This window comes from Cavia porcellus, unplaced genomic scaffold (assembly GCF_034190915.1).
Source record: "Cavia porcellus strain 051 isolate PalLab524CR breed Dunkin Hartley unplaced genomic scaffold, mCavPor4.1 scaffold_3, whole genome shotgun sequence".
In the NCBI taxonomy this organism is placed as follows: domain Eukaryota; kingdom Metazoa; phylum Chordata; class Mammalia; order Rodentia; family Caviidae; genus Cavia; species Cavia porcellus.
Window position 1 is genome coordinate 114,249,811 of NW_026947486.1, and position 20,042 is coordinate 114,269,852.

At 40.4% G+C, this 20,042-nt stretch overlaps 1 protein-coding gene across 6 annotated transcripts in view; it reads left to right on the forward strand.

The window, feature by feature from the left end:
• Positions 1-20,042, forward strand: part of Aff2 (ALF transcription elongation factor 2) — a 468,295-nt gene that overhangs the window by 283,529 nt on the left and 164,724 nt on the right. For all 6 annotated transcript variants that reach the window (XM_063246498.1, XM_063246500.1, XM_063246499.1 and 3 more), the window contains one exon: positions 7,449-7,493. In XM_063246498.1, coding sequence (XP_063102568.1) covers positions 7,449-7,493 — 45 coding nt within the window. The remainder of the gene's footprint in view (positions 1-7,448; positions 7,494-20,042) is intronic.

The following is a 20,042-nucleotide window of genomic DNA, read 5'->3' on the forward strand; positions in this document are numbered from 1 at the left end:
GTATTTTGATGAAACTCCTTTATTCTGCGATTAACATCTTTGAATACTTTATTATCCTTTAATTTATAAAATAGCAGTGATGATGGTTGTTTTGTTTCATTTTGTTGATAAAATAATAATCGGTAATCTTTTATGTATTCCCTATCACGTTTTCACCCTTATGTGTGCTATAAAACCCTGACCAATTGTAACAGATTCCCATGCCTGACACTCTATCGGCTGGAGAGTGAGAAAATGAATTCTCTTAAATCACATAGCTAATTAATAGTAGACTTTGGAGTTGACCCTGCTATTTCCTGACACTGTGTTGTTCTTTTCACTAGTTTATTAGATACTTATCTACAAGTCAGATTACGGCTTTCCAGTGTTTTAGTTGCTCTATGCTGTACAATGTTGCAGTGATCACTAGAGAGATAAGGACCCTATGGCAACTCCAAAAACCCTAACATTTACTCTTTAATTGAAAGAATTTAAAAGTGAACTCGCTTCCTGTTTTACCTTTCCTGTATATTTAGATCATGTATTAGTTCTGCAATTGACTTACTCCGATTTGTGCATCTCCCCTTTTGCAATTGTTTTACTATAAGAAATTACAGGGCTGCATGCCATGTAGACGTTAATGTTAGCAAAAATGCAGTCAGGAGGGATTTGGCTGAATCCAGACTTCAGTGTAAATGGTCGTTGGCTGCAGTGCTAGGGTTGGGACCAGACAGGAATGAGCATTCTGTGGGCTCTGAAGAGTCAGATGACACCCAGGAATTTCAGCTGGAAGAAGTCCTGGGCGAAACCTCTGTGTGTTTTTGTGCAGGCCCCAGGAACAGACAGAAGGTCAGAAAGAGCGTAGGAAAAAAGGGGTAAGCATGCTGGGGGAGGGAGTAAGGCAGGCTGTGAAAGAGCAGGAAGACCAAACAGCTATAAGCTGAGCCTGGAGAATACACATGTAGAGGGCCTGGCCAGAGGCGAATGAGCAGCTGAGACACAAGTGTGAGCTTTGGGAGCAGCAACAGCCAGAATGACCTCACTGACCAGCCCAAGTGACAAGAGCCGGGGCATCTTTGCGGTCTTGTAGATCAGAACACCAAGAGTTTCCATGGGGGTTCTTGGTTTCTTATAACACTATTCCTCTATGTGTTTACCCTGTTTATCCCTAAGTCTACAACATTCTCGCACTTGTGCATGCGCGCGCGCACACACACACACACACCCTACCGATTATAGCTCCCTCCTCTATAGAAACTAGCTATTAGACCAAATAAATGAACAGTGAGCTAATGGCTATTCAGAACTCACTGAATTAAGTACTCTTCACTTGAAATTCCATCTGCCATTAGGTACTTTCAGCTGATGATGGGCCTTTCTGCATATGCATTCTGCAGTTTCCCATACCTAATGTAATCAGTGAAGAGATGCCCCCATAATGAAGCATGTCATCTGCCCACCGCTCCCCCACCCCGCCTGCCCTCACCCCCCTAGTCTGTTGACATACCCTCCAAGCCCATCTCTAGCCTCCTTTGTCACCTTCAGTGAGTGCCACCAGGTGGAGCAGCAGCATGAAACTCTGTATGCACTGGGCCCCTGAAGTGGACTTCATAATTAGTGACATTCATAAGATGTTACGGGGTTCAGTTTACAAGGCGACCAAACTATCTCTTCAGTGGGACCTAGGCTTAGGAGGCTGCCGCCTTTCTAAGGGCCTTGGAGGAGATGAAGAAGAGGAGTCCGTGGACATTTAATGTGCACCCACTGCCCGGCTGAGGTATGCTCTGTTATACCTGCTTCATTTCAGTCTCTCAAGAATCCTAGAGGTAGCTTTGTTTTGTTTTGTTTTGATTTTATTGCTTTTATGTAGATAGGGAAACAGCTACAGACAGGTTCAAGTAGTTTGCTCAAAGTCACAAAGCCAATTAGTTTCAGGGCTGAGATTTGAATCCAAGGCTTTTTGAGCTTCAAAGATAACTTCCCCTAAATTCTCCAGAAAATATAGTAAATTATCAAGTTGCATTGTGCAATATAAAGGCTCATCGTTGTCTCTTCTTTTTTGGATTTATTTCCAAGTATGATTCTATACAGGCAATAGTCTTCTGAGTTCCATTTAAAACATTATGTGTTGACACCCTTTGAGCCCCATGCCCCACTTTTCATTCTGTCTTAAAGAGGTGCAGATTTGCTTTATTTACATGAGGTATTTTAATCATTTGACTTTCTTAAAAATTGACCGGAAGCAGGATTTGAAAATAAATACCAAGTCTTTTGGACACTCAAGACTTTTGCTGAATTGAAATGAAATGGGAAGATGAACTGGTTTGGTGGCATCATGTAAATGTTACGAATCCTTCTTTGGTTTTGATTCAAGTTATGTTATCCGGGAAGTTCTGTTTACAGCTTATGTGATACTAACTGTTCTCATTTAATCACAGGTTCATGAATTCAAACTAGGATAGGGACAGGTTCAGGTGAAACAGGAAGCAGGGGACAGACAGAATGTGAATGGAGTTTGCAGTTTCTGGAATTCAGTGTGGAAAACTGGAACTCCTTGAAATGGGAGATGAGGGGATCCCAGAGGCATGCAGAAAGGAACCTCACAGGCTGCTGTTTCCTTTTTTTAAAACCCAAGTTTTCATCTTATTAATAATTATGCCAGGGAGCACAGGGTACCATAAATCAATCATGGGGATAAATGTGATGCTTTGTTAATGAAAATACAAACAGAATTAGTTTGGAGGCTGCCATCAGTACCAGTGGTGGATATTGTTTAACTGGGCCCCATTACTAAACTTGCAATCCAACTTGCAATTTTTAAGTTTTACTTTAAGAAAGTGTTGTCAAGGAGGAAAATACTGAGGTTAATGGGCTCTAGTCGCCAGGCATTGCAGGACAACCTCAGGATGATTTAAAAAAAAAAAAAAAAAAAAAAAAAAAAAAAAAAAGATGTGTGCTTTTTCCTTGCATTCCCTTAGGAAAAATCTACACAGAGACATGCATCTGACTTCCCTGGGTTAGGCATGTAATGGTCATTTTCCTTTTAATGTTTTACATTGATTTCCATGTTTTCTGCTTACTATTGGTAGCTGCTGCTTGTGTCTCTCAATGCCACAATCAGAGTATTTTTGATACCTTGTATTACCCTAATCACCAGGAAGTATGCTCCAAACTGATTAATTCCAGAATGATTAAAACATCCTATGCAATTCATTTATTGTTGCTGCAGTTAATTGAATAGTTGATGATTTAAAGGTACCCTGATTATTTCCTAAGATATGTTATTTATCACCAGCCAGATGATCTGTGCGTGGTCTCCCTCTGCTACATGGGGTGGCAGCCCACACCGCTAGATGCAGAGAGGGTAGGCACTTGGTGAGAGCACTCAGGCAACTGGTCACCGGCCTGACATGTGCCTCTCTTCGCTGGTCCTTAGGGAACCTCTACCCTGCCCAGCACAAGAGTGTCCTATGGGGCCAGGAGGGAGCGCACAGCCTCCCCTGTGCATCCTCATGCAGCTTGCTTTCTGCTCTAGGAGGAGGGGGCGGAGAAGGGGAACCTGAAAGTACGCTGCAGCTCTGAGTGGCTAATTGTGCTTTGTGGGCTATCTGAATACTCAAGAGTGGATTTAAAGGGAGTCTCGAAAAGGTGGCTCTGGAATGAAGCAGCAGCTTGCAACTCCATGGGCCGCAGTTCTAATCCCAATGCCACCACTAGTTCTCTCCTCAGTCTCTCTCTGTCACACCTGTGTGAGTGGCTCCTCCAGAATTCCCCAGAGAGGTGTGTGTTGCGTAGGGTGAGGGGTGCCTGAGAGGAAAAGAGAGAGCACAAGAGGACATAATCCAGCCGGGCCTTAGTGCAGTTTCCCTTGAGTGTTGGCGGTGCTGTGCTGCAGGGGGGTCAGAAACTCAAGTGGCCTCAGGTGGCCCCAGCACTTCTCAGCCATGTCAAATCCTTGGCTTTTCACTCCCATATGGAGTAAGGACTACAGTGGGGACCTCAGCGATTGGGAGCTTCTGGCAGACATGGCTCTGTCCATGAACCCGGTAGGTACCCTTTCCCTAGCACCTAAATGAGATCCCCTGCTTGGTAGTGTCTGTTTCCCCTGTAAGTGTTGTCTGTCCCACTGGCTTGGAGCTTCAGAGGCAGAAGTGGTGTTGTCTTCAGCGCCTTTAAATCCTCCCCCTTGGCACCATCCTGAGCACAGTGTGAGCTCAATCAGGATTTGTTGTCTAAAGAAGCAGAGGGAGAACTGATGAATAGGCGGAGTGGGAATGAATAGGATCCTATTACCCTTGTCAGACTACCTTACAATGTATGTCCCAGTGGGTCCCTAATTATTTGTTTTCCTGTCCCATCTAGACAGTTAACTCTGAGAGAAAGAGGCCAAGTCACACAGTTATTTATCTTACCCCCACCCCCACCCCCAGCGCCCAGCACTGTTCTAAGCTTGTAGGAAATAAATGTTGGCTGGTTGATGCTACTCCCCTGGAATTATCTTATGGAGAAGCCAGCTGTGGGCTGGGTTAGGTGAATTTGCAGAACTAGTCACCTCAAAAAAAAAAAAAAAAAAAAAGACAGATATCTGAATGCTGGATGCAAATGCAGATTGATTTGACTGCGCTTTTCTGTAGTGTTCTTCTCAATCCAGAGTGTTACTGATTGCACTCGTTGTTATTGGATTTGCCGCAAAGCTCCAGAGCCCACAATTCTTTCTCTTTTGACAGCATTTCCTCCATAAAGGAATAGGCATTTGTAATTCCAGGTGTACAGATGATATTTTCAGTTGACAAGAGTCAGCTCTTAGCTCGCACAGGCAAGAAGCCTGGACTTTTAATAACAAAAGTAAGGAGAATCACAGGCGAGGGATAATAACTGTGTCTCGGTGTATTGTGTTTTGTAGGTTTCATAGCACAGTCCTTTTACTTATTGGGTTTGATGCTCACAGAAACCCTGTAATATTAAACAAGGATGAGTATCACCATTATTTTATTTATACTACAGCTGAAAAAACAGGACTCAGAGGAGTGAAGTCCTATTTCCAATGGGAAGGGACCAAGCAACCCACCTAACTCTTTCGACTCATAACAAAGTGCTCTTGCTATGTGTAATTATTAGTGATATATTTTCCTCTTTATTTCAAAATTAACATTGATTCATAGACCCAAGGACAGCATAGACGTTTGGTGATACTGGTTCATACTTGTTTAGCTTAGGCAGCCCGCAGCAATGATATTGAAGACTTACAATCCTTTTGACCTTTGTGTTTCGGGAAGGTGTTAGTGGGAAGTTCGAGAATTTTCTTGACAGTCACTGGAGCATTCAGCAATGGGATTTTATTTACTGTTAAGAATGACCAGGTGAGCTCTATAATGCGATAATATGGTAGCATAGCTTCTCCCTGGGCGTGTGCTTTCTCTGAACACACATTCTATGGGATAGCAATATTCATTAATTGGAGACTATACATAAAAGCTGAAAATTCAGAATTGCAAGGATCAAGTGAGTCAGGGATGTGCAACATTAAAACAGACCTTGTCTCATCTTGTGTGATATGCATCACAGGTCTTTGAGAGGAGGACAAGGATGGCAGCATCTCTCACAGTTACTTGTACACAGAACCTTTTATTTTAACAAAACTGGTGTCCAGGAAATAGTCTTTGTCATTGTAGCGCCCGCCAGTTATACTGGTGTGTTAACTGTGATTCCTCTCACGTACCCACTTTCCTGTGGAGCCTACAAACTCTACTAGGGAGGATACTAAATCTTCTTTTTGCTTCCTGTTGCATGTTTACCGAGCATCAACCTGTTGCTCAGTCCTAGGCTTTCAAAAATTTTTGTTACGAGAAAGATTGAATTAACTGTGCTAGGCTGAGTCACCTGTGGATTCTTTTTCTGAAACCTAGAATTTAAGGTTCTTTTACAATGAACCAACTTTTTGAGCCAAATAGCTGGTGTTATAGTAGTACTAGTAGTAGTAGTAGGATAATTATATAATTTGAGCCAAATTGGGACATTTTGAGTATGAAAGGGGATGCCATCAATAATTATACTAGGACAACAAGGGTAAAGAGGAACTGCACTGGATAATCCAGTATGGCTAGCCCCAAGTTATTAGTGACTGTCTCTGCCTGCCTCCTCTCATAGAGATTTTACACTCCCTGGAGCACGGACCTTTGAATGTAGAAGATACTTAATAAGCACTGCTTGAAATTAATACATTTACTGTACAACTTTAATACCAACTGACAATTTGCAGTATTTTTATTTTTTTAAGATTGAGGAAACCTGGTACTTTAGTCTATTCCCCATTCCCTTAAATGTAGTTGAGCTCATATTGCAATCTCAGGGTAGCATATTTCCTTTGCAAAGGCCTGGGGTGTGTGGAAGTGGTGTTGATGCTTTCTCTAGGCTATTCTAAGTCAGCCAATGAAAGACACCCCCTATCCTCCTTATTGCAACAGGGGTGAAGATTGGAAGTGAGCAGGCTTGCAGAGGGTGAAGGCATGGAGAGGAGCATTAGTAATGTCTAGGGTGTGCTCATAACATGCACGGGTGATGTGAGGATTAGCAGACATCTCTCCAGGGGGTTGTCCTAATCCCAGGTCCTTAATCATCCCATCTTGTAGCTGGCATCTTATTTTGGTACTTGGATTGTTGCTTTCTCCAGTTACACAGCTCCTGCAGAATGGGGCCATTTTGTTTGACATGGAGTAGATCACCAATACTTTTCTACAAGTGCCTTGAATTCGGATTGATTAGCAAAGTGTCCACATTGAGAAATACAGTTCATCAGATTCTCTTGCTAAGTGCTAAGGCAAGCATGAGATTCACACAATTGTTTAGCTTTCCTGTTTTAGATTTAAAAAAAGACATTTTCAAAGGTATTGCTACATAGTCAAGGCTAGGTTGAACTCACCATGTAGTCTAGGCTGGAGTTAAACATGTGATCTTCCTGCCTCAGCTTCTCAAGGCTGGAGTTACAGGCGTGTGCCACCACTGCTGGCTTGAATTTTTAAAAAGGAGGCATCCAGTTGAGCTCTCAGCTTCAAAGAGGACTCAATTCAATCATAGAATTGTTTTATATAAGGTCTCGTCTTTTAAGCGGATGTTGTACTAAACCATTAGAGGGTCAAAGAGGCCTAAAGGATCATGGGATCAAGCTCCTTCTGGATAGATGGGCAAACACAAGACCCGAAGAATGGGAGGTGTCTCAGTGTCCCATAGCATATCAGTGATGGAATAAGGAGTCATTTTCTTTCTGCACCTTGAGCTACGACCTTCCTGTTCGGCTGAAGTCAAACAAAAGTGACCAGTTGCAAATACTGCTTAATGGTCAACAGGCAAAAAATTTGGAAAGTTACATTTTTTAACCTTTATATAATGTGTCCTATGGAGTAAACTATTATACAGTGAACTTCCCTGAGAATAACTGGATTTCACTTAATTTTTTTTTCTATTTGTTTTAGGTAAGCCTTCCCAGTGATCCAAGCTGTGTTGAAGAAATCTTGCGGGTGAGTTTAAACTTTTATTGCCATGCCTTTTAAAAAGGCAGCCATCTCTCTGCTTAAGCTACTTGAAATAATTACTGTTCCCTTTCAAGGAACATCATGACAAGTGTCCTTGTGTCCCACTTTGTACGTTTCTGCTTATACCACTTGCCTCATTTCATATCTGTCCCCTCTCCATTTTCTAGTGTCACTAAGTTTCTGTCCATTTCCACATCCTTCTGTGTCTTCTTTCTGATTCCTAGACAGAGACTCACCACCTTCTTCAGCAGACTTTCCCTCTTCAAGCACCATACCTTAATCTGATCTTCCTACTTTTTGGCATTTTAAAAGAACTTCACTTCTGCCTCTTGTCATGCTGTTGATAGAATGTGGTTATAGAAACGGTGGCCTCTAGTGAGGGGATGAGATGGCAAAGATGGGCTGTGGAAGACCTGCAACTAGTGACCTGTTGAAAATATGACTTCATGGAGTGAATTTATGTGTGAGAGTGGCATGGAAGAAGAGCAAAGTGGGAAAAAGATGACACTAACTTTCCCTGCATTAAACAAACCAAATAAAAGACCAAAGTCACACCAGAAAAGTCTACCTGCCTACTGTCTCTGGATATCAGCATCATAAGACAAAGTAGCATGCAAACATACAAGTCACAGAAGTGAGTTCCTGTCTCAGCTTTACCACTTGTCGCTTCTGTGACTTTTGACAGGTGACCTCATCTTTCTGAATCCCTCTTCCTTGTATGTAAAAGAGTATAATAGCACTTGCCCTAGTTTTCTCATAAGCTACCAAGTAGCTGATAAATGCTCATTAGTATGATGAATGATGACCAGTATAGCCATGTGAAAAACAAGGAAGGCTTTCTATCTAGAAAAAGGGGAGAAGGGAAGAGATGGGGAAGTAGCAACGATGTTTAAGATGTCACGCACATGTGTAATAAAACCATAATATATGTAAATAGCATATGTTGTAAGCATAAATTCAAAATAAGAATGATAAGAATGAAAATGGGGAAGGACGATACAGAGACTGAGGGAGAGAGATGGGTGCGAGGAGAATAAGAATCAGGCTGTGCCGTGCACACAGACCTGCTCACTAATATGAGTGTAAACTGCATGGACCGCAAACGTCTATACTAATAAAACCAAATTTTAAAGTGAAAACCACTTATGCCGCTGAACATTCAGCCACTCCTTTTCTTACTCGGCAGTCGGCAGTCATCCTGTCTCTCTCCTCAGAACTCTCTGACAGACAAAAGCTTTCTTTGCATCCCAGGGTTGGACAAAAGTCTTGTGAGATGCAGCCAAAAGAGTAGGGAAGAGCAGAAAGCCATTGCAGTCAGGAGAACCTGTCACCTGATGTCACTGCACCTGGATGTCCTCGTACCTGATTCAGCTCAAGAACATCACTAGTGACTATTAAAGAAATGGCTCATACAGCCCTGATCAGAGAGGACCCTGTGAGTTTAGGGATATTCTGACCCTTTTGTAAAATAAGACAGGACCTCAGCAGTACTTCTGTCCCTGGGACTGTGGGACCCACATAGAGTCAAGCAAGGCCGCCATTATGAAGTCCATCAGCATGATGCATCCTGGGAATTTAGCCACCATGTCCTTCCCATTGGGCGGACACAGAACATCTGCTTATTCCTTGTTTGCTTGTCAGTTACCTTCCTCTGAGTCTAGTCTCAACAGTAAACTTATTTTTTCCTCCCTTTCTGCCATGAGTTACAGCATAAATGAGGTCAGTCAGGGCTTCAGCTTAATTCCCAAAGGAATACAGGACCTATGTGAAATCACTGCTTAACTTGTCACACTAGAATTGTCTCTTGAAGAACAGCCCAGCCCCAGTGCCTCAGTGGTTCACACAGAGGCTAAGTGAGGGGAGTAGGGCGAACACCTGTCAGGGACCAACAGTCCAGTCCTGGAGGAACCACTTAGAGAAATACCAGAAATTCGTTCAAACGTGGAAAGAAAAGCAAGTTGCATTGATAAACTCATAAAAGATGGCACCCTTTGAGAAAGTAATAAAAGTCCTGTTGTTCCTAAAATTCCAGGGAAACCTATGTGACTGCTTGTATTTATTTTTTGAAGGGCTTTAGATTGTATAGAATTCTTTTGTTTTCCCAAAAATGCTGTTAATGAATGGGCTTTCCTTTATTGGAGAGTGGAATGTTTCACTTCCCATACTTAGAATAAAAATTAGCTTTTTGAAGTCTAGGCCCCAAATTTTATGACTAATTCTTAAAATTTTGTGGACCACATTATATGTCACAACAATGTGCTTGCTTAACTTTTTTTTAAATCACACTTTCACATTCTAGTTGGTTTGAAGGCTTTGGAAACCTGTGGACCATTCCACAGTAAGAAGGGTCATTGCCCAGTTCGCCATCTACCTCCTTCTTACAGGAAGTGCCTTTCCTCTTTTTTCTACCTCCCCTTGAGTACTTTCTACCTCCCCTGCAGTACCCTGCAGTACTTTGCAAACTAAGTAGAGTCAAGAGCAAGGTCTTTCTTCTCTAAAGCCAAGATACATGGAGGATGGGTACCAGCCCAGGTGCAGCGGGGGACGAGAAGAAGGAACAAAGGGAGGAGCAGGATGAGCAGGAGGAGGGGGAGCAGAGGGAAGAGGAGGAGGAGGAAGGGAAGGAGGAGGAAAAGGGACAGGAGAAAGAGATGGAACAGGAGAAGAGGAGCAGCAGGAGGCGGAGGAGAAGGAGGAAGAGAGGGAGGAGAAAACGGAACAGGAGGAAGAGGAGATGGAGCTGGAGAAGGAGGAGCAGAAGGAGGAGGAGGTGGTGCAATCGGAGAAGGAGGAGGTGGAGCAAGAGGAGGAGGAACTGCAGAAGGAGAAGCAGCAACAGGAGGAGGGCCGGCTGCCAGCTGCTCTAGGTTTCCCCTCACTTCCCAGTCCCTTCGTGTCCATCTCAGGCGCAGGTTACTGTCTCCCTGCGCCACCTCACTGCCACCTCCCATGCAGAAACCTTTAAGCGGCACATATTATTTGTGTTTGTCCCTGCAAATCTTTGTCTGTGGCTCCCCCAACTTTCCCACCCACTTGCTCCCCCTTGCCCCCTTTACAGCCTGGCAAAGGAACACATGCAAACCCACTTCATGCCACACTGCAGCAGACTTCTTTTATTAACCAAGCACAGCACAACTGGCCCCCGCCCCCCCCCCACTGTTCCTCGGTGCCCCAGGCAGTGGAAATACTTCTACCTCATGCATTTTAGCTTGGCCCCTTTCTCCAAATGTGGTTCAAATTCAAACCAGTCGGCTTTCTTTGAAAGGCCCTCTCACCATTTCTCAGACTAGGGCTCCTGCTTCGCTTTCTTAGCCCTCCTGGTTCGTATGCTGGAGTCCACCTTGTCTGATTTCCCAGCACTTTTCTTCTTGTCCCCATGCCCTTACAGATACAATCCCACTACAGCAAGCTAACTCAGCCTCATGGGACAAACTGAGTTTTTATGGCTAGTGACGGCTGTTCATAGCACTTTCACATCAGCGTATTATTTTGACCATAGGAAACAAGGTAGTCACTTATCAGTTCAGGAAATCAAGGCCCAGAGAGCCAAAATAACCTGCAACCACACCTAGGGCCAGCATGTGGCAGTAGAACAGAACATGGCTTTTGTTTTCTAAATCGTATGAACTTAGCATACTATGCAACACTCAGCCACCCTACTAAAAGCCCAATATTGAAAATCTCTTGATTTAAAAAAAAAATGATTCGGACAAGGACTAACGTTTCTTGAAACTTTAAGAATACTAGCATCACCAGGTGTGGTGGTGTGTGCCCATAATCCCAGCACTCCAGAGGCTGAGGCAAAAGGATCACTAAGAGGTCGAGGCCTGCCGGAGTTACAAAGTGAGTTCAAGACCAGCCTGAACTACATGGTAAAGGCCTGTCTTAAAAAGACAAAAACAAATCTCAACAAACAATAGCAGATCACATTAACTTGAATAGCTCCTGGCAGTCATTATTTCTCCTTGCCATTCTTTAATATTTCCAAATACCACATTAAATAATGATAAAGACAGCAGTAGCAAATTTACTACTACTAATAAAATATAACAGTAATATGCCATCTACCGTCTGCCAGGCCCAGTCCCTGAGTGCACATGCCTTTGAATCTTTACAACAACCATCAAAGATTGTACCCTTGGTCAGACACTGCAGCCTGAGAAGGGGCGATACCCAGAGAGGTGAATCTGTTTGCCCTAGGTCCCAGACGCCAGGTCTCTGAGAGCTATTGTGCCATGCGTTCCTTTTGATCCTCTGGGCTTGCCTGAATCCATGCTTATTTAATGGGCTTCAGGCCACTCTATGATGATTATCACACTGGCATGAACCAGTAATTCATTTCCACTGCTGATTTTGTACAAATTCCACTCCTCAATTTGTACAAATTCAGTTATGCCAAAATAATTTCAAGTGGCTTTCCCAACAAACCAGAGTTCACCGACATATGACACCTTTCCACCAAACTGCCCTCCCGCAGATCAAGCTGCACAATTCAGATGTCTTTGTTACTTGTCAAGCATATTGTGGCTTATTATAAATTTTACAAATCAGAAATGTAAAAGGCAGCAATCTGCAAGGTGCAGCACAGCTCAAGCGGTTGCTTCTGTCAGCATGCCATTTACTCTTCAGAGTCACGCTACTCTCAAGTGCAAACAGAAATGAAAAATAATAATAGCTCTAGCCCCGGTGATGGCGTTTTGCAGCTATGATTCATCTATCATACGTGTGATTCCTAGGTTGCTCATATTGTAATAATATGGGCACCAGCAGCAGCTTCTCTGCTGAGTTCCACCGGGCTTTATGGGTCCTAGAGTCATCATTTCTGGGAGAGTTAAGCCAAGGCGTATAGCATGCCATTAGCTAAGGATGGATGTTTGGAGATTATTTATTCTGCCTTAGCATGATTTATTTGTTTCTAGCAATAATTCACTTAAATGTCAACAAACTATCAATTAAAACCTTTCTAGAGTCAAACATGCAGATAGCATGCTTCTCTTAGATTTGATGCTGAGCAGATTGTGTTTCCTAGCAAAGCACCTTCTTTAGTTGATAATTTCATAGGCAAACATCTGTAAGGGTAATTCACTGTTTATGAGGATGCTGAATGTGCTAGCGAGATTTAGAAACTTGATTCGATAAACTGTATCTTATGATTTCTCTCTGCCATATGGATCTAGTTGGTAAACACCTACATGGGCACCTCTTTTTGATTACAGTGTGATCTGTGTTTACAACATTCTAAATTATGGCAATTCTATTTATTAGATTGTATTTTAATTTACAGTTGTAGCATGGCAGAAATTTACCAAATAATTATATGACAACCATGTACGGTGCTTGCTATTTTCTTCTACTTTTAATGGGGAAACAAATGAAAAATCCCATCTTACTAGTGAAGAGGAAAAAAAATGCATCAGGGAACAAAATTGGTCAGATAATTATGTCTGAAAGGAAATTTGATTATATTATCATAACTATGCAGCATAATCAAGCACCTTTCAGTAGAATCTCTTTTTTAAATTTAACCAATCATTAGGCAATTGATTTTATATCCTGTCAAATTAATGTATAAATAATGCTCAAATTGGAATCATGCAAACGATTTTCTATACAACTGCCTTAAAAACTAATCCTTCTGGAATGTTTCTGAAAGCATCTGTCTCGTTCTGGTATGGACTTTTAAAATTACAGTTTCTTGAAATAGTAATACAGTGTATCTTCCAAGAAAGACAACAATTCCTAAATATAATTTAGACTGTAATTAATGTTAACTTTGATGGAGTCAAATAAATGAACTAATAATTGTACTCTCTGCTAATCTGATGACTAGCTCTTGTCTAATGACACTGAAAAATATGTAAATTTGTCAGCAGGTGAAAATGCCCTTGACTGGGTAAATTATGTGGAGTATTAACTTTTCTGAAGCTCATTCAAAGCACTAATGGACTTAATACATAGCATGCATATGTGAGGTGAGCTATTCATGAAACCAAATTAGCCCATGAGAGATATTACCCATTATTTGCCTCCCAGTAATCATTTCCCCTTTTTTAAAGCACAAACCAATTCAGAAAAAAAGATGCTAAATTTAATTATAACAACTATTATGTGAACAATGTAGGTAAGCTATCCAGTGTGCTTCGTAATGCACTTAGAGCTTGTCAAGCAGTTTAAATATTTTCATGTGGAATCTGGGGGTTTGCAGCTAGTATATGAGCTGAATTTTAAATGATTCTACAGACGTCACTGGGAAAGTGAGTAATGTGAGTAACGAGGTGACTGGCCCAATGAATCATGGGAACCTGTCAAAGATGGAGAGATGTCAGGGAAGAGATGATGTCAAATACCAGTAACTTAGCAACCTAGCATTTAGCTGCCTAGGGAGTGAACAAGTGTAGCCCCTTTAAAATAGCTGAGTAGATATATGAGTCTCTATATATCTTAGGTGTGCTATAAAAATAAGTCTGTTTTCTGTCAACCTGCTCCTTTTTGTGAATATGGTGATTTATTATTTTCTATTGAATTGAATGAAAGCAGGTGAGAATTTAAGCCATGTGTAGAATTTACACCTGCTTTCTGTATCTTGGGTGTACGGAGAGGATAATGAAACAATGCATTGGTTTGCCAAAGAGCATTGTAGGCTTATCTGAAAGAAGTAATAGCTTCCAACTGTTCTTTGAGAACCAATCTTTTTCTCCTGGCTGTGTTATTGGGATTGGGTTGAGGGGAAAGAAGTAATACGAAAAGAAGTGAACCATCCCATTAGCATCTCTGTAAAGATACTACCGGTGTCTCTGCACAACACCCTGAGAAAGCAGCCTCCCATTCACTTTGGTAGGCCCCTTCCAGTTTTTAAATGACAGAAGAAAAGAACAAAGCAAGTCTTGCTTCTTCTCTTGTATGTCACTAAAGCATTAAAACACATAAGAAAACTACATTTTAGCTCCACAATTGATCTAATCAGAAGATATCCATAGACATAAGCCCCAATTTAGTCCAGGAACATCAAACAGGGAAGAAGCCAAGAGGTGAATCCTTATACTCATGAATCTAGGACATAGATACACTGGTTTTCAAGGTAAAATGTAAAAACAGTATCGGTATAATAGGAATGGATGCAAAGGTGGGAGATGGAAGCTTCCATAGACCAAGTTTAAGACATATTTTGAGAAGTGGGGAAGGTAGGATTAGATTAGATAGGACATTGTATAGATAATTCATATTTGTGGAAAGCAGTTAGTTGGTGAGGCAAGATGAAAGAATTAGACACTGCCTTGCATACATGCTGCAGGGCCACTGTTAGTTGATAAAAGAGAAGAAAAGGCCAAAGGCACTCGTTCAGCTACACACTGCTGTGCTCTGATGAGAATTTCAACTGGACTAGAGCTTAGCCACTGCCCTAAGTGGCCTATAAGAACTGTTTCTTGTCACTGAAAAATTAATAATTCTTTAAAAAAGAATCACTGAAAAATTAGTAATTCTTTGAGAAAGAATCTCCAGATTATCTATTCAGAGAACCTATACACACACACACACACACACACACACACACGTGCACGCATAGGCAAGCATGCACAGACATACACACACAAATAGCCTTGGGAAAAAAGTTCACCAGATAAGTGCTTGCTGTGAGACAAGGTGAAGCAGTGCCGCAACACAACTGCATGAATTAGTAAAAACTTTAAGCAATTATATCTAAAAGAAAAGAATAAAATTAGCAATATGATATCTTAAAGATGCTTTTACAAAGTAGATAAATTGAGAGATATGAATTAATGAATTACGGATTGAAATTATTTCACTTAATAGATGTGGTTTATTTAAATGTGCCCCCAAGGCCTCATTCAGACAGGGAGGCTACTGAATCTAGCATTTGTGACTGGTTCTTTGTCTATCGCTGGGATTGGTTATGTGAGTGTTTCACCCGCCCAGGGGTGGAGCCAGGGTAACCATGGGGAAGAAGGCAGGTCTTTCTCTTTTGTTTTCGCTTTTGCTTTCACTTTTGCTGTTTGTAGCAGTCATGAAGAGCTGTTTTGCCAGGCCATGCTGCTTTAGGGCCAACTGAGTATGAACTAAAACCCCTAAAAACTTTAAGAAATAAACCTTTTTTTCCCTAACTTTGAGCATCGGGTATTTTGTCTCAGCAATGAGTAAAAAGTAACTAAGACAAAAGATAAAGATGATTCTCTAAATAAAATACTATCAACAGTAAAATAGGTAATCTATTACCTAAGCAGATGGAGGGAAAATAAACAACAAAAACAAAAATACATAATACAAGGACTAATACAGAAGAAATAACCTGAAAATCAGAGAAAAGTGAGATTCTTGAGTGTCAGTTTGCTCAACTCTGTACAAACAAATGTAAGTATGTAGATAAAATGGATGTTTTTTTCTATTGAAATACAGATAATATTATGAATACTGATGCAAAGTTCTTTAATGAAATACTGATGTACATAGTCAGGAAACATTTCAAAGGACATGTTCCAGCACCAAGAATGTAAAGTGTACCCAATATTAACAAATTCATTTGCATAATATGTTTTATGAATGCAACAGAACACAAAAGAAAAATGCATAATCATCTTCATAGATGCTAAAGACACTTCACAGGCATTGACTTAGTCAAGTGATGTCATTCATGATAAAAAACAATAAATAGAAACATCCTTAATGTCTTAAAATATATCTATCTTAACCCAACAGTTGATACCACGTTTCATGGAGAATGTCTAGAAGAATTCCCATTATAGTCAAGACAAAAGACTACATGTTATTTATACACTGTGCTTTATAATTTTCTGGAGGTTAGGCAAGGTAATGTATCAAAATAATAAGTAAAAGGCATTAAGATGGGAAAGATATACATTTGTAAAAATAGATATATTCCTATATATATATATATATATATATATATATATATATATTTCTGGACATCTTAAAATAATTAACCAAAATACTCTGATGAATAATACAACAATTAAACAAAGTTTCCATGTGCAAAATAAATGTATAGAAACAGCCTTTATATAGAAAGCAACCAACTGTAAGATAAAATACATAAAAGAATACATTTATGCATTATGAATTAATTTAACATGAAATGTGTCATGGCCGTATGAACAAACTAGGGCACTGTGAGAGACACTAAATATTACTTAAACAAATAGAAAAGTGTACCATTCTCAGGTAGAAAGACTATCACAAATATTTCTGTTCTTCTGTTAACCTTTGAGCCTTATCACACACTATACATCAACATTATTTCTAGGTATATTAAAGATTAAAAACAAAAGCATAAAACACAAGGTGTATCCATAGGAGAATGTAAAATATATGCTTTAAAATTTCAAACCAAGTCTCACAATGAGGTGACAGGGAGAGGAGGTGGCCAGGGGAAAGTTCAGAGTTTTGAGGAAATTGGAGAAGTTTGGAAAGGGTCAGTGAAAGAGAGAGGGCTGCCTGAGAAAATACTGTGCCGCGATTGGTGAGGCAATGTCAAGCCTCCTGGTGATAGGCAGGAAATAATGTTACATATTCCGATCTGTAAATTGTAACGTTTTTCCCGGCTGGGCTTTACTCATTACTCAGAGCCCCCTTCCTAATAGGCTAACAATAGCCTGGAACCGTGAAAGAGGTTGAATAAGTTGCCCCATATCAATCAGAGTGGGTTGCAAAGTGGGTGGACTGCGGGAAGGGAACACAGGCTGGATGCACGTTCTGTTGTCATCCCTTTGTTACAGATAATGAAGCTGCAGTACCTGGAGTTCAAGCAAGTTTCCAAATTCAGAAGCTAACCAGTGGATTTGGGAATCCACTCTTGTATCCATTATGTAGTCCTCCTTTAGCTATGAGAATATGGGACTGAAGAAGTAGGTTCCAAGTGACTATTTCAGGGCTCAGCCCCTCCGTTAATACATAGCAGTGAAGCCAAGACAGACTGCTAATTCCACACGTCAGAATCAAGAAAAACGCTTACAGATGGACCAACTCTAATAAAAAGAAGTTTCATAGGCATATTAACTATATGATAATGCACTTGAGTCTATTAATGTTTGGAGCAGACAAGAAAAAGTTAAGGAGTAACTATATGGAGCTCCAAAGTGTGCGAATAGAAAGCATTTATGTAGAGCAGGAGTTGGCAAGCTTTTCCTGTAAAGGGCCAGATAGTAAATGTGTTTATTTTTTAGGGCATATATTCTCTGTAGCAACTATTCAACTGCATGGCTGTCCATAGGCAATGTGTAAAGGAATGTTAAACTTTATTTACAAAAACAGATAGTGGGCTATATTTGAGCTGTGGACATTAGTTTGTTGACACCTGACCTAGAATATTCAGAATGAAGAAATAGGCAGATCTCTGCACTTTTGTGCTCAATCACACATGATATGTGATACTGATTTCCAGCCAGCTCATTTAAAAAAGTTAACTCATTAAAATGTTTCCTGTTGTTTTGGTTACAGTCCTGGATCACCACCTATAACAGCTTAAAAAACAGTTCTAACAACCCAAACGATGCTCCATATTACTTTTTGTACTCAGATCCTCCTCTCCTATGTATCTCTTTTGATGAAGTGTCTGTTCAAATTATTTGTTCATTTTTAAAGTCAAAGTTTTGGTTACTTCATGGTTGAATCTTGAGTTTTTGTTACATTCGGGATATAACGTTTGTCAGATATGCAATATGCCTGTATTTGCTCCTAGGATGTCAGTTATGTTTTCCTTCTTTTAGTGGTACCATTGTAGAACATAATTTCCTAAATTTAATGGAGTCTAACTTATTTTTCTTTTTCCCTAATGAGTGATGATTTTGATGTCAAGATTAAGAATTTGTTGTCTAATCCAAGATCATAAACTTTTCCGTGTTTCTTGGAAGAATTTTATTTAGATCATTGTTCCATTTTGTATTAGTTTCTCGAATTTATTCTGACATGTGGTATGAGGTGTAAGTTGGGAGTCATCTTGTCATGCTTCACGTCATTTATTGAAAGACTATCTTTTGTTTTCCTCCACTGAACTTCTTTTGCCTTTTTATAAAAAGCTGATGCCCCATAGTTATGTGAGTGTATTTCTGGACCTTCTAGTCTGCCTCACTGGTTTGTGCCCTGACTTCTCATCAATATCATAATCATTTCTTTTCTTTCTCCTAAGTCTTAAAATGCAGTAATGTGTATCCACCACGTATATTTGTTTTCTAAAAATAGTTTGGCTATTCTAGTTCCTTTTCTTTTGCACGAGTTTCAGGATCATGTTGTTTACATTTACAAAATAATCCTGCTTGAGAATTGGTTGATATTGTACTATATCTGTAGGTCAGTTTAGGAAGTAATAACTCTTTTAGTGTGTTGCTTCTTTCAGTACATAAGCGAAGTTGGTTTTATATTTATTAAGTTGGTCATCTCATTTTTCTAGAGACCTGGATGATGTATAATTCCTTTTTGGGTAATTCATGCAACAGGAAAAGGCAAACTTCTAGAAAAACTATGCCAATAAATTTATTACATTATTTCTTATGACAAAATCACCACTGTGTACTCAGTAATAGGACAATAATTAAGCTCAAATTTATACAGGAAGAATAATAATTAATGATTCAAAATATGGCTTTAGACTTTAATGTACCAATATGGGAAAAATCTTACAATCTTAAGTGAAATAGCTAAAGTATAACATTTTATGCAGTTACAGCTATGTAAAATACTAAAGAAGACACTAAAGAAAAATACTGTAATGTCATAGTTCTGATTTTGTTAGAGAGACAGGATTCTGAGTGATTTTGTGTTGCTATAATTTTTTTTTTTAAATTTCTGCAGTTTACATTAACAGAGGTTGCATTTGGCTAGGAGGTCTGAAATGGTGGAGTGTAACCCCCGAGGGGCAATTTTAGAGAGAGAGTTTTAGAGCAACACAAAGAAGAATGTTCTAGGGAAAGATCATAACTAAAAAAGTAAAGAAAGCTTGACTCTTCTTGCTTGCAGAATGTTGTTATGTAACTTAAGCTTTCCGTGACTCATGTACAAAACTGTGAAAACACTGCACACTTTTAGGGAACTATTGGAGGGACTAAATGAGATGGTGTACCTGAAGCCCTTAGAAGAGTGCTTGGAACACTCAATAAATCTAGACCAGTCCTTTTACCCCTGTTCTAAATAGAGGACTTCGAGGACAGAAGTGGGGGGGGTGCTTACTCCTGAAGCTATTTAAGTAGAGGTACCACATTTCTCAGTTCCAAAAGGAGAACCTCCAAAATCCTCATGTTGGCGGTCCTTTCTGCCATGCGTCATGCCAACTTCATGTCCTGCCATTTCCCTCAACCACACGCCCTTTTCTTTATCACCCACAGCCTTTCTTCCCTTCGAACGTGCCATGTCCTCCCTGCCAGTGTGCACTGGCCTCTCCCTCTGCCTGGCCCCATCCACCCTGTATTTTCCTGGTGGTTGTTTGTTTACCCATGGAAGAGCCAGCACAGAGGTCACTGAAGGGAACGAACACATTTGTCTAGGTTCCTCCAACAGTGTGTACACACT